Source organism: Miscanthus floridulus, chromosome 2 (assembly GCF_019320115.1).
Source record: "Miscanthus floridulus cultivar M001 chromosome 2, ASM1932011v1, whole genome shotgun sequence".
Taxonomy (NCBI): domain Eukaryota; kingdom Viridiplantae; phylum Streptophyta; class Magnoliopsida; order Poales; family Poaceae; genus Miscanthus; species Miscanthus floridulus.
In genome coordinates, this window is record NC_089581.1 from 19,352,000 (window position 1) to 19,367,107 (window position 15,108).

Here is a 15,108-nt window from a genome sequence, read left to right on the forward strand (position 1 = left end):
AATACTATGTAGCCACATACTAAAAGTCATAGTTGAAGAAGAAATAGATGAGATACCTAAAAAGTACTTTTATTGATAGATGGAGGAAGAAGGAATCCAAAATCATGACAAGACAAACATCAGACACACCTACAACCAAAGAACTGATAAGATTCAATGTCTTGTGTAGGTAAGCAGCAGTGCTTACATCTAAAGGATCAAAGAGTGAAGAAATGATGAGTTACCTGTATGAAGAATTTGATAGGATTAATAAAGAGATGGACCTAATTGCAAAGGCACTAGAAGAAGAAGATGATGATTCCATAAATGACGAAGAACAACACAATGATGGCGTGCAAGCAACATCATCAACGATTACTGAAGAAAGACTACAACTACAAGATCCAAAAAGGATAAAGCGAAAGGGACAACCAAAGAAACCAAAAAGACTTAAAACAATAGTAGAAGAAATAAGAGAAAAGATAGCTGCAACAGAAGCTAAAAAGAAGACGAAGGCAACAAACTCAAGTAAGAGATCACAACTAAGATTCTTTTCTAAAACAAATAAGCAAATCATAAAAAATAAGCAAACTTATTACCATTTTTTTGTATGTAGGCCCAACTGCAAAGAGCAAGAAGCAGAAGAAGGCAAGAGAAGACAATGCAGATGAAGGCAGAAGACCAAGATCAAAAAAATGATTATCAGCACAAATGAGGACATAGAATAGGACATATTTATATTTCAAAAGAGCTATTATCATGTAACCTCTATTATCATATAAGCATATGCAGCAGTTTAGACATGGACAAAAACATCGTATTGAACTCAGTCTATATTGAGATTTCCTAAGGCAGATGCAACTGCCAAAAAAAGACAAAGAAATTGAAAAAAGGAACCATTCAGATTGCAAACTCCTTGAATCATATACTACAACACCAGAAGACTCTACTCCTGTCAATAGAGGGGGTATGTGAATCAGAATATCGACATAGAAACAACAAGATTAAAAAATGAAAATTTCAAAACAAACCTGAAGTTTGAAATCATACACATGATGTTTCATGCCAATGTTCTTGTGATGAAAAAATAACTCATTTGCAATCTTAACTCTGATGGATGGAATATCTTCATGACTAAACATATTGCCTAAAAGGACCCTGGGAGACGTCCAGTGCTCAAAGAACATCATAGCATAAATTCTAGAATCAGAACTGCACAAAATCAAGAACAATTAAAATGAAGAAGCAAAAAAAATCTACGCCTATAGAATTGAAACATAGCAGTGATAACAAAACAACCAACCATAACCGCCAAAAAACTAGAATGTAAACTCCATATAATATGCACTGAAACAGAAAAATGAACATAACAGATACTTACGAATTATCAAAAGGCTGCTCAGGAACAATAGGGTACTCAACTCCATAAAAATTGAAATCCATGTCAACTTGAACAAATTTATTCCAATGATACTGAAAAGAGTTTATCTGCATTGACACATGAACAAATTTTTTTTAAAAAAAATATAATAACAAACAATCAAACTGAAGGAGAAAAAAAAGAAAGTACATACAAGCCTTCCTTCAATATCTTGATGATACTCAAAATTGCGTCTATACAATGAATCAAGAAATACAAAATAATGGTCCTTAATGTCAACCACAAAAACAAACCAATGCTTCTCATGCAATATAGGGAAGAAAAGCTAAAAAACATATGAACAGAATTAAATAAACATAAAGAAATATAAATAGAAGCAAAACAAAAACAATAAAAAATTGATAATACCAAGTTAGATTGATGCAATGGTCTAGCCTTAGCATACCTTCTAAAAGATCGCTGCAACAACTGCTGGTTAGCTTCATCACAATCCAATAATAGATTATCCTAATAATAATGCAAAATAAAGAGCATTAGTTAAATAAATTAAAAACATCATCAAATTTTATTTAAAAAAGAGAGAAGAAAAACTTACACCAATGTTTGAGAAGAAAGAATGCCTTTTTGAGAAATCTGGATGACCATTTGGCTTTGAAAACAAGCTATAGCAGAAACAAGATACAACAAAAGTATTGACAAAACCTCTAGGTTTCAAAGATTCACCAAGAGACCAAAAAGTATAGCAAACACTAGACAAAGACACTGCATCTTCACTGCACAATGCAAAACAAAATTAAAAAAACTATAGAACACATCGAGATAAGCAAAATACAATCAATGGAAATAGAAGTAACCTCTAAAACTCAGAAGAAGCCAACTTACGAAGATTCTTGTAGTTTTCTACTTTAGACTTACTAACTTCATAGAACTTAGACTTGAATGCCTCATAATCACCGCGAAACAGAGGGCTAGGATTCACAAACCTCCTAGGACCATATAAAGGAACCTTTCCACCTATAGATACAACTTGAGACTTCTATACAAATGAATGGCTTAAAGGAGCATAACTAGGCAAAGACGCATGAGTTGAGTGGCTCAAATGTTGACTAGGAGTACTCCTACTACACCCACCCAAATCCATTTTGAAATTGTATATGTCATTAGTCTTCTTAGTCATTTCTCCAACAGATGTGGGGAAAGATTTGGCACCAACAACTAAAACTTTTAGAGAAACCTATATAAGAAAAAAGAAGAATGAATAGATAACTACAACAGCACTGACTAGAAAGCAAAGAATCTAGAAAAATAACAACAATTTGAAACAACAATACCTTAACTAGAGCCTTTGATGCAGAAGGCAAAGAACCACCTGAACTGCGAGGATTCAAATGACGTTCTGCATGATGAGGGGAAGGAGAGCACTAACTAAAATCTAGGGTCTACATAACCAATTGAGCCTAAAAAAGGAAAAGAAATCATAGAAAATTACAAATACAAAAACATCATTTAAAAAATACAAAATCAAATAAAAAACTTACACTACAATTTGGCAGGCCACACTTCTTCACTGAACCAACACTGAAAACATAAAAAAATCATAATAAAAAAATGAGTATAAAAAGTAAATAAGCAAAGAACAATAACAAATGGAACATCCAAAAAGAAAAAAAAATCTAACCTTCTGAGAAAAATATCTTGAATACCCAGGCATAGGAGAAGGGGATATAGAATCAGGGACATACTTGTTTTCAAGATCCGTAGAATTGGAAAGCCCAATAGAAACTGATTTCTTCAGACAACCTTTCCTCAAAGACTTTGAATTAGAAATATCACCAAGAGGATTCCTAGAACTAGACACAAGCTTAGGAGAGCTAGGACCAACATCAGTATATCCTATAAAAAGAAAAAATGTATATAAGGTATCATAAAATAAAAATTTCTTGAAATAAGAAAGAAAATGAACAGAGAACAAAACAAACTAATAATTCTTCTTTAGCTTAGACACACCATCAACAACATTACCATTAGAAGGCTGCAAAAAAAGATGAGAAGAAAATAAAAAAAAGTAAATTACATGAGTAAAAAACAAATAGAAAAAAGATATTAGCTACAAACACATACATCATTCAAGTTTCGGTGAAGTTTATATTGAGAAGGATGAAGAACTTCAAGATCTAGATCATACTTTTCTATGAAAGGAGAAACTATAAGTAATAAAAAAATAACAATGGAAAAATCTACCATTAGAATTAACACCAGAGCACCTAAGATTAGCTTCAGGAATAATAGGAGAAGCATCAAGCCTACCAACAGGGGAACCAAAGTGCTCATCTTTTTCAACAGAATCAGATAACAGCCTGATAACTTCTAAAACTAAATCCTGAGACATCTCACTAATAGAATACACATGCTTCCAAAGTTTGATAAAGGTCAATCTCATTTCATCAGACAAAGCAGTAATCGAATTAACGTCAAAGTTGACAGAAACACCACAATTCAAGCAATGCTTCTCAATAAGCTTGCGATTAGCATCCTTTAATTCTATAGGGAGCTTGCAACGAGCATAAGAATCAAGCTTGCTAAAAAATCATCATCAATAGTCTGGTGGAGGATTTGAGGAAGCAAGCTCGTATCCTAAAGGAAAAATAATAGAAAAAATACAAAACATTCAATACATAAAGTTTGAAAGGATGCATATCGAAAAGAACATGTAAAGGTACAAAAACATATCTAAAATAGGGACATAATCTTAATTTACACTAATCAAAACTAGGAGTTACACCATAATAATCACCATAACGTCAGTACAAGTAAAGTGTAAACCTAGTATAATAATCATAGAAACTAAAAATCACATTCAATAATTTCTAAGAGAAAAGAATCTGACTAAAATAAATCAAACAAGAAACTGACAAAGATACAATTCGCAATAGACAAGCAATCATACAGACATATCCTAGCTCAGTAAAAAAAAGAAACAAGCAAGCAACAAACTACTTAAAAATGGAAAAATTATGCAAAAACAAAAAATACATAATGGATAAGAAAAAAATTACCTTAGCATAGCAGGTCCTTGAATAATCCATAATAGGATGGCACCCAAAACAACCTTCTTGTCTCTTGTCAAGACTTGCGTACTGCTTAATCATATCTTTTCCCATACAGATATTTAAGGAATAGTGGAAGGGACTTGATGAGATCCAAAATCAACATGATCAAGATATAGAACCTAATAACAATATAAATAAAAAATAAAACATACATGAACATAAATAAAAAAGTAAGAACAAAGGGAAAAAACTTACAACAAGGAAGTACAGACAACTACCAAGAGTAGTTTGCTGAGTAGATTTGCAACTCTTCAACTAATTGAATAACTTGATATACTCAAGCCACCAAGATAGGATATATCCACACAAGTCATAAGATCGAATCTTATCAAGGTCTTCAAAGATGCCAAAAAATTTGTGACAAGGAACCACAGAAGAATTAGGACAAAGGAAAGTACTCATCGCAATGATAATGAAGCAAACAAACATATCATCGTCAGACATTTCTTTCATAGAAACAAGAGCCTTAGAAAAGAAACTGATTGGAGGAACATTATCCTTCCCAAATCTTGACAGCAAATAAAGCTTGCCAGCTGTATAATCAGCAGGAAAAGGAGATCCACCAAATGGAAGGTCAAGAACCAAGTGAACAACCTCCTTAGTGAGAGAAATAGCCTTGCCATCAACAACTATATCACCAGAGTTATAGTTCACAAGGCGAGCAACCCAATGAACAAAATTTCTAGGCATAGAACATTTATCAAACAAGAGAAGAGAACCAAATCCATACTTCCGAATCACATCTTTATAGTCTTCAGAAAGAGAATTTATCACATTACAGAACGTTGTGACAGAAAATCTTGAGAAACCAACTTTAGGTCTACCATCAGACTTCTTCTTTTTGACCTAAAGTAGTAAACATAGTAATAAAATAAAAAATAAAAAAGATGATAGGAAAAATTCAAATAGAAAAAGAAAGTCAAGAACAATACATACATTATGACTCAAAGATATCAATAGCTTCTTCTTCAAAGACTTTAGCCTAGAACACTGAACAACAAATAAAAAAACAAAACAGGATAACACTTGGGATAAGAGGAGCAGGGGGTAATATGACAAAAACAAACAATAAAAACACAAAGCCTTACTTCTTTCATATACTCCTTGTACAAAGCTTCATTGAAAGATTGATGACCAAGAGAAAATGAATCCTAGAAAAACAAATGTCAATGAAATGGAACAAATGCAACCAATTCAGAGGATAGAAAAAAATACTTACATCTGAATCAACAAGATCATCATAATTGGAGTCATCATTTTCATCAGGGTCAGAAGAATCAAGAGGCAAAGACAACTCATCATCATCATGACCATCAAAACAATCGCTACTTGGAAGGTCCACAAAGGTAGCCTTCCTTTTCCTAGCCATCTAAGATGAACTCATAATACAAGAACACAATAAGAACTGAATTTTTTTTAAAAAAAATAATCAATCTTAAAACAACATTGATAGATCAGAACTCAAAACATGTCCAACCACTAACAAAAGTTCATGAGAGACTAGAGAAAACAAACAAAGCTAACACTTACTACAACTATGACCTAAAAGGTAATACAAACAAATCTGACAATGACTACAACAAAAATTACTTGAGGAACTAAACATAAATAATCCTAAAAACAAACATTGACAAAAAAAGTTGCATCTCACACCTAAAACTTAAATCCTAGAAATAAAAAACAAGACAAATTATATCATGTGGACTCCAGTATGAGCAAAAAAAATAGAGCACACACTCAAAGACATACTGCTGAACTTTACTCTTACTGATAGGATTTTTAGGATGGTAAGATATAAACTAACTTCATTCTTTTAGCTTGATCAAAATAAAATACAATGTTACCATAATCAAAGACAATATCTGAACCTGTAGATGATCAGACCAAGCACAACATTTTGCTAATAACAAAGCTACGAAATGTAGAAACTCAAACAAAAATAAACTGAGACTAAGACAAACAAAAATACAAAAATAGAACATACAGAGAGAGACAGAGACACACACACATAAACAATTGTAAAAAATTGAAAACAAAACTAAAAATAAAACATGGCATAGACACAGATGCAGACACACATACACAAAGACCAACAACACCAACTGCAAAGACCGGCTCAGCTTCAACCAGCGACTCCGAGTACAACTCAACCTAGGACTCGAACTCAACCTCGAACTTTGCTTCGCTTGAGCCAAATCAAAACAAATGGAATCCATAATTAAAAAATCATGAACTAGAACGAGTAGATCTACAAAAACATGAGGGGAGAAACTCACCAACGACAACAAATCGAAGTTCCATGAAACAACCACACACCGCTGCCCTGCTACACCAAAGGGATAACAGAAGAAAACATAGAGCAAATCAAAAGATCAGATCCACAAGATCTACAACTTCTGATAGAGAAATGGAGGAAGAACTCACCAATAATGGTGAATCGACAACGGAAAGACCGTTTCGACTCGGGTACACCTCCACCAGCGCCCAAAACTCAGCCACCTACTATGCCAAGGGATAAAAAGAAGAAAACACAGACCAAATCAACTTGAGAGCCAAAGGATCTACGACATCTGATCGAGAAATGTTGGAAGAAGTCACCAACGACGGTGAATCACCGATGGAGAGGCCGCTCTGCCTCAGGTTCACCTCCGCCACCACCAGCGATGTGGACGAGACGAAAGGGCAGGGGGAAAGGAAATGAAAAGTTCAAAACAGTAAATATGCACGTTTCCCAAAAAAATGAGCTAACAAGTGGGCCAGACCGGCCAGAGAGCAAAACGCAAATGACCAACGGGGGGATGAAGAAGGGCAGAGATTGCGCCAGAGCCAGATCTGACGATGACAAAATTCGTGTGAGCCAAAGCAAAGAATCACACACGCAAAATATAGCTTTTCTAGAAAAAAATCAACATCAAATCCAAATCTAATTCCAAATCACAAATGTCTACTCTAATCTAATTGCTTTAAATTCCAAATTCATCCATTACAATTCAGTGGTAGCAAAGGTATTATGTCTACTTCTTGATCCCATGTCTAAAGCTGGACCTTAGAATTAAAATTTACGTTCATGCTTTAAATTTTTAACAAAATTGTCTGAAATTTATTTGAGATGACTCATATGATAGCCTGCTATTTTGGGCAGGTTGGTGTGGCTATATATACATTAAAAGTTGTACTCTTGAATTGACAGAGTAGCTATATTTGGATGGTGCTAGAGTTGACAAGGCACAACAGCGTGGCATGCCACATACGATCGACGAGGGGTGAGGTTGAGCGTAAGTCTCAATACTAAAATAACTTTGATAGTTTATAGATGAAATTGAATCTAAAAATTAATGTTTAAAACGATCACTTTGATAGTTATGAAATTAGACCCAAAAGTAAAGTTTGATGATTGAAACAACTATTTTCAAAGCAGTCAGGGATGAATTTGAGCCTTAGGCAATAGTTGAGCTGCTAAAATGACTATTCCAACATAGTAATATATATACCTTTTCCCAACAAAGAGAGCTGTTGTCGATGTTTTTGGACCACCGACGAGTAAATTTGTATTTGCGCGTCTGGCTTGGATGGTGTGCTTGGAGGACACAAGGGTTTATATTGGTTCGGGCGAAACGTCTCTACGTCCAGTTTGTTGCTGCTCATGTTACCAGTTTTGGTTTGCAGTAGGGGTTACAAACGGGTGAGAGAGGGAAAGGATCTCAAGTCTCTGGTGGAAGGAGTGAACGGGTGCTAAGAGCTCGATCACTGCTTAGCCATGTGTTCGTGTCATGCTCTTGTGTTTTTATCACGTGGTTCGGTCCCATGTGGATCTAGATCCCCCTTCATTGGGTGCCCTACTTTCCCTTTTATAGGCAAAGGGAAAGCGCGGATTATAGCATAGGAAAAGGAGAAGAACAAGAGAGAAGAAGGCTTCCAGGATCGCCAGATCCTTCTTCTCCTTCATGGGGTCCCACCGATCCTATAGATGCCAATAGGGATGGCTCCACGTCGAGGCCCTGTTTATCACTGGCGCCATGCACAGGCGTCATCTACTGGTCATGGTGTTCCATTCTATCCCAGTGGACGGCGTGGTGAACTAACACGCCTGCCAGCGTTCGTACAAGGGTTAGGCAGAACAGCAACAGCACGCCTGACACTGTTCTTGATGTGAATCCTTAGGTATGGCCCATCATGGCCATGGGTTACATTAAGGCATGCTAGTCTCCTCCCTGGTATTAGAGTTTTGACCCAGGCCCACATGCTTAGACCTAGAGTGGTTGGCGACGGTATGGTCCCCGTCAGACGAGACGGAGCCCGTACCCAAGGGTTGGGCGAGACAGAGCCCATGGCCTTGGATGAGACCTCCCGCGGCTTCGAGGTCAGGCGAGATGGGAACTGCATCCTTAGGATCGGGTGAGACAAAGCCCGCATCCAAGGAGTCAGGCGAGACGGAGCCTCGCGGCCTTAGGCGAGACCCCTAAAAGGATCAAGATGCTCAAAGTAAAGAGAGAAGGAGGAACGCGGTGATGTTTTGCCAAGGTATCGAAGATTTGCCACTCCCCACTAGTCCTTGTTAGAGCACCCGCGCAAGGGTGTAGCTCCCCCTTGATCTGCACAAGGATCAAGTGCTCTCTACGGGTTGATTCTTCGACACTTCATCATGGTGAATCACCCACAACTGCTCACAACTTGAGTTGGGTCATCCACAAGCTCCACCGGATGATCACCAAGCTCCCAATCACCACTAAGCCATCTAGGTGATGGCAATCACCAAGAGTAATAAGCACAAACTCTCACTTGACCATGACAAGCCTAATGAGAAGGATGGATGCACACTTTGCTACTCTTGCTTTCACTAATGAGGGCTCCCTTTGGGATTCTCAAATCTCAATCACCTCACTAGGACCTTGCTCTTCTTGGCACTCTCAAAGGTGTTTCTCAACTATTGGAATGAGCAAAAGTACCCCTCACATGAATGGAGGAAGTATTTATAACCTTGGTTGAAAAACGAAACGTTATGTGCCTCCACGGGGTGACCGGACGCTCCGGTCATGTTGACCGGATGCTCCGATCAATTCTCCTCGTATGGCCAAAGGAAAAACAAAGTCCTAAACTACTCTAAGTGTCTCCTCAACACCAAACGACACTTAGAACTAGTCAATCCTTAACCTTGCCGTCAATCCTTAGAAAACCGAACCGATTTCCATCATAGGGGCATGACCACCATGATAACCCAATCGATCTCTATTACCGTGACCTAACTTAATTGCCTCTGTAAAACACATATTAGTCATAGTAATCACGTATTGTCATTAATCACCGAAACCCAACTAGAGGCCTAGATGCTTTCAATCTCCCCCTTTTTGGTGATTGATGACAATACCACCTCGAGTATGTGAAAGAGATGGGGTTTTTAACATGCTTGATTCATATAAGCTTTTCACAATAAGAGCAAAAGTGTTAGGCAAACTTATATGACCCAAGCCAACATGATGTACTCAAAAGATATGAAATAATAAAGAGTACAAGTAATAAAGCTCATTTTCATTGGAGTAAAACATGGAAGCAAAGCAAATAAGCATAACAAAGTGATATGACATATAAATAATTCAAAGTAGAGAGCACACATGTCACATATCACATAAATATCACAATCACATTATCACACTTAAGTATTCTTCAAAGCATAATAGTAAACATGAATGCAAAATGAATCACACATAAAACTTCAAATGTAATAGATAAGCTAATAGATAGACTCCCCGTAAATGTATCGCCCCCAAAGACTAACATACTCGATCCCTCTCCCCCTTTGGCGTCAAACACCAAAATTTAAGGGTTAGTCAGTGGGGCTATAGAGGACAAGTCAGGCGCTAAGGTGCGAGGAGCGAGCTAGAACTATGTGCCATCATCATCTGATCCTGAGCTCTGAGAAGTCTGACCCTCTATAGCTAGAAGTGATGCTAAAGCGGTCTAAGTCGGATCTATAACTGGCGCTGCCTACTCTAATGATGCAACCGATGAAGGGAGCGTCTCTATAGTTCTGGTAATAGGTGTAACTATGGAAGGACCTAGGACATGTAGCTCTGGCAGAGTAGACTACCCTATCAACTCACTGAATGAAGCACCAAGGCTCCTGGAAACTAGGGTGAGCACTGACGAACTCTGAGGCAGAGTAAAGCCCGTATGAAGAGGTGTGAACTATAGGGCTGGTATTGGCGAAGCAAACCACTAGGACACCTGCTCTATAGGTGAAGGAAACTGTGGCACTGGCGGTCCCTGACTCTGAAGCCCACTGGGCTAGAAAGCTAGAGTCATAGAAGTGGTGGCAGGCTGACCAAGCTAGGGAGAAGGTTGTGGCAGTGGAGCCCCAATAGCTATCACAACATGCTGCATAAACCTAAGTAGATGCTGCTGCATGAGAAGCTGTTGCTTATGCATGGCTTGCTACTACTGCTGTATAGCCTGCTGCTGCTGGATCGCCTACTACTATTGCTGGAACTCATCATGCCAAGTCTAAAACTATGCAAATGTAGCAATGGTCTTCTGAGCCTGGCAAGCCTGATCCTACCTCATCCGCTCAAGTATAGCAAGTAGAGCAAGATCTATCTATGGTGTAGGTAGAGCTGAACTAGAGCTATCGACCTCATGGTCATGTCATCATAGAGGCATATAAGGGATAGGCTGGTAGTCATCATCTGAGCTGTCACTAGGGTCGCTCTTGACCATCCCCTCCTGCTGAGCATCTAACTGCTCCTCCTCTATAGCTGCTATGTCCCTGATGGTCTCATTCTGCTGGGCTATAGTCTCTAGCACCTCTAGACGACGATGCGGCTAGCTGGGTGTCCTCACTGCACTATGGTGGATCATCTAAGTCATGTTGTATGCAGGGAACTCTATAGTAGCACCATTATACTCTGTCAGCATCTTAGGTGGCCTCATAGTAACTACCATATGGATCAAGAATGTAATCCAGTGAGTATATGGTAGCTACTTGTGACCCCTGAACCCCTCTGCAATAGTATCCTCCATCTCTGATAGAAGGAGATCCCAAATATCAAACACAGTCTACTACATCAGAGAGTTCAGTAGCCATAGTTGTATGCGTGTCAAGCCCTTGCGATACCCCATCCTCAGAAGCAGGGTCCTCCTCATAATAGCATCAAGCACTCTAGCAGTAGGAGTGAGATCACTGGGTGTCCTGCTCGACCCCTCGCCGAAAGGCTCTGTGAAGCAATGGCGGACTAGATCTATAGGGGGCACCATAATGCCATAAGGGCATGTGGGAGGCATTGTCTATCCATAGTAGACCTCATGAAGCCAGACTAGCTACTCCTGAAGTTAGACTAGCTGCTCTTGAAGCCTAAGAATCTCTCTGACCCTTAAGCTCATTAGCATGTAATCTCTACCTCTGAAAGCAAAGTGAATGAATCTATGTTGTGGGTCAATCCAGAGTATAGCATAGAACTGATAGACCCAAGATGGAACATATAAGCCTGTCCATCCAAGTAAATCTATCAGCCCTGGCTGGTAAGCTAGGTAAGGGCGAATATGCTCTCCAGCTGCTGCTACAATGGACTCAATGTTGCACACCCTCTGAGATATGAATACTACCCCACTGTTAAGACATGCATTCTAAAAATCTTCCTGCAGTGGTGTGTAGAAGCCCTCTGAAGCTCGGTCATCCCTCCTCAGCGAGAACCATTGCTTAAAGTCGACAAATCTAAGTTGTTGCACCTGCTTGGCCATGGCGGCTCTCAAATCCAAGTGAGCCACTGGAGGTGGACCTTGTGGTCTAGGCGGTGGACAAGAACCCCTCCATTGTGTCTTTGACCTCAGTGTGACTAGAGCACGGGTACGACTAGAGCGGCAAAGCTGTGGCTGAGGTACCTGCTCTGTCTCTTCGGCCTACTCTCACTCCCAAGTCTGCTCTGCTGGCTGTGACTCCCCCTGAGGCTGGCTCTCATCAATAGCCACATGTCATCCTCCAACCATGATAGTCCTAGGTAGACCACCATGACGACGCTCAACCTGCTCAAGTGCAGCTCTTGTAGATGGAGGAAGCTGATCTGCAATAACAACACCACTCCGAGTACCTTCTCTCTCTGAGCTCTCTGTGGCCTCTACAACTGTGGCTGCTCTCACTGTATCTGTATCAGGGTACTTGCGCTTCTTTGTCGCTAGCTTCTTCGTTGCCTTGCCTTTTGCATCTGTAGGCTGGTGAGGCGGGGGCCTCGGATCCTCATCACTGGGACCTCCTTCGACATTCTTGACACGAGCCATCTGATGGATCTAAAAAGAATAACTATCGCAATAGGTACAAAATTGAAAACGAGGGCTTGCTACCTGACGAACCGGTGAATTGATGAGAAGAGGGACGAGCTGGGTGGCACGGTGAGCTTGCTGCGTGGCATGCGGCGGTGCGCGGTTTTGGGAAGGCGCGGCAGCGCAAATGCGGGCAGGTAATGCTATAGGAGACAGTGCTAGAGAAGATGCGGCGGCTGTGGAGGTACGCAGGAAGCTTTGCTCGGTGACTAGGGCACAGCGACGATGTCGGCGCAGTGCTGGATGCGGGATAGGTCACGGAGCGTACGATTATATGGTGGCTCCCAGCGAGATAGAGAAGGAAATGGAGAAGAAGTCCTAAAACCGCACATTTCCTATTGACCGGACACTCCGATGGCAGCGACCGAACACTATCATCCAGCGTCCGATCGATTCTAGAGAGGTCCAAAACCCCTGGAATCATGAACGGACGCGTCCGATCACACCTGACCGGACGTAGCCAGAGTCCGGTCCAACCTGTCTCCATCGTCTTCGCTCGACCGGACATAGGAACATCATCTGACCGGACGCTGAACAACAGAGTCCAGTCACTCCATCGCAGTAGGTTCACCTCCTGTGAACTGTCCAGACGCTGGACTTTAGAGTCCGGTGCAGCGTCCGGTCACTCTTTTTATAGCAAATCTTCAAAGTTCTTCGTGCTGCCTGTTCCCAATCAAGTCCCAACTCCAATAAGATACAAATAAACATCAATTGGGACTGATGTGAGTGACCTCTCAAACCCTCAAAATTTTCAAAATATTTTGCCTTAGACTATAATTTTTTTTAAGAAAATAGGCAATAAGAGGGCAATTAAAGATAAATGATAAAGCAACATTCATGCATATGCAATGCAATACTTGAAAGTAAATCTAGTTGATTGTCAAGTCTGATCCAAGGTTAAGCTTCTTCACTCGCTTTTCGGCGGTTATCTTAACCATGTTAGACAAGCCCTATATGCATTACCAAAAAGTAAGCATGTTGTATATTACAATGCAATGCAAGGGACAACACAAGCTCAATTTTTAGTGAAGTTACTAAAATCAAGCATATTGAGCTCATTTCGCAATCGACAAAAAGTCGCCTCATCTAGCGGTTTAGTGAAGATATCCGCCAATTGATCTTCGGTCCTTACACCTTCTAATGAAATATCATTCTTTGCAACATGATCTCTAAGAAAGTGATGGCGGATATCTATGTGCTTGGTGCGAGAGTGTTGAACCAGATTATTTGCAAGTTTTACCACACTTTCATTGTCGCATAAAAGAGGTACTTTTTTTAGAACTACACCATAGTCTAGCAAAGTTTGTTTTATATAAATAATTTGTGCACAACAAGCACCCATGGCAATGTATTCCGCTTCGGCGATGGACAAAGACACACTATTTTGCTTCTTGGAGGACCAAGACACAAGTGATCTACCAAGCAAATGGCACCCTCCGGATGTGTTTTTTCTATCAACTTTGCAACCGGCATAATTTGAATCGGAATAGCCAACTAATTCAAATATAGCTCCTTTGGGATACCAAAGGCCAATGCTTGGTGTATGCTTAAGATACCTAAGGATTCTTTTAACGGCAATCAAATAAGTTTCCTTAGGATTAGCTTGAAATCTAGCACACATACACACACTAAACATGATGTCGAGCCGTTAGATTCATCAAATTCCACATTATATGTTTCTTCAACCAAGCCGGTGGCATGATTAAATACTCTATATGCTTTGGACTTTGACGAGTAACCAACAAGAAAACCAATATCATAACATATTTGAAACTTCCCTAGGTGTTGCCGCTTCTTGTAGATATAGCATTTGCAACCAAACACTCTAAAGAAGGAGATGTCCGGCTTCTTTCCATTGAGCAACTCATAAGGTGTCTTGCCAAGAAACTTTTGAAGGAATAGGTGGTTGGATGCATAGCAAGTGGTGTTGATAGATTCCACCCATAGAGCTTCGGGAGTGTTGTACACATTGAAAGCATCTAGGCCCCTAGTTGAGTTTTGGTGATTAATGACAATACGTGATTACTATAACTAACGTTTGTTTTGCAGAGGCAATTAAGTTAGGTCATGGTAATGGAGATTGATTGGGCTATCATGGTGGTCATGCTCCTGCGATGGAAATCATTTTGGTTTTCAAAGGATGGATGACAAGGTTAAGGATAGACTAGTTCTAAGTGATGTTTGGTGTTGAAAAGACACTTAGAGTAGTTTTAGGACTTTATTTTTCCTTTGGCCATACTATTAAGGGGGTATGGATGAGTAGCTTGACCTAGGTGAGTCTAGTGGGTTAGGTGTGGTGCACACTTACTAAACTTAGCACTAGGTAGCTCC

At 39.7% G+C, this 15,108-nt stretch overlaps 1 protein-coding gene and 1 pseudogene across 1 annotated transcript; both read right to left on the minus strand.

The window, feature by feature from the left end:
• Window positions 1–825: 825 nt before the first annotated feature.
• LOC136536173 (uncharacterized) lies at window positions 826–3,749 on the minus strand (annotated as a pseudogene).
• Window positions 3,750–4,725: 976 nt separating this feature from the next.
• Window positions 4,726–5,839, minus strand: LOC136540919 (uncharacterized). Its single transcript, XM_066532962.1, has 4 exons — window positions 5,690–5,839; window positions 5,559–5,621; window positions 5,407–5,460; window positions 4,726–5,316 (listed from the first exon to the last, which is right to left on the minus strand). The coding sequence occupies exons 1-4, from the start codon at window positions 5,837–5,839 to the stop codon at window positions 4,726–4,728; spliced, it is 858 nt and encodes a 285-aa protein (XP_066389059.1).
• Between the last annotated feature and the right edge of the window lie 9,269 nt (window positions 5,840–15,108).

Excerpts from the sequence above, each read along its gene's own strand:
- LOC136540919 (XM_066532962.1), bottom strand. The coding sequence starts at position 5,839 with ATGGCTAGGAAAAGGAAGGCTACCTTTGTGGACCTTCCAAGTAGCGAT. Across the intron at positions 5,622-5,689 it reads ATGATCTTGTTGATTCAGAT|GATTCATTTTCTCTTGGTCA; the intron begins GTAAGTATTTTT and ends TTGTTTTTCTAG. Across the intron at positions 5,461-5,558 it reads ACAAGGAGTATATGAAAGAA|TGTTCTAGGCTAAAGTCTTT; the intron begins GTAAGGCTTTGT and ends TTTGTTGTTCAG.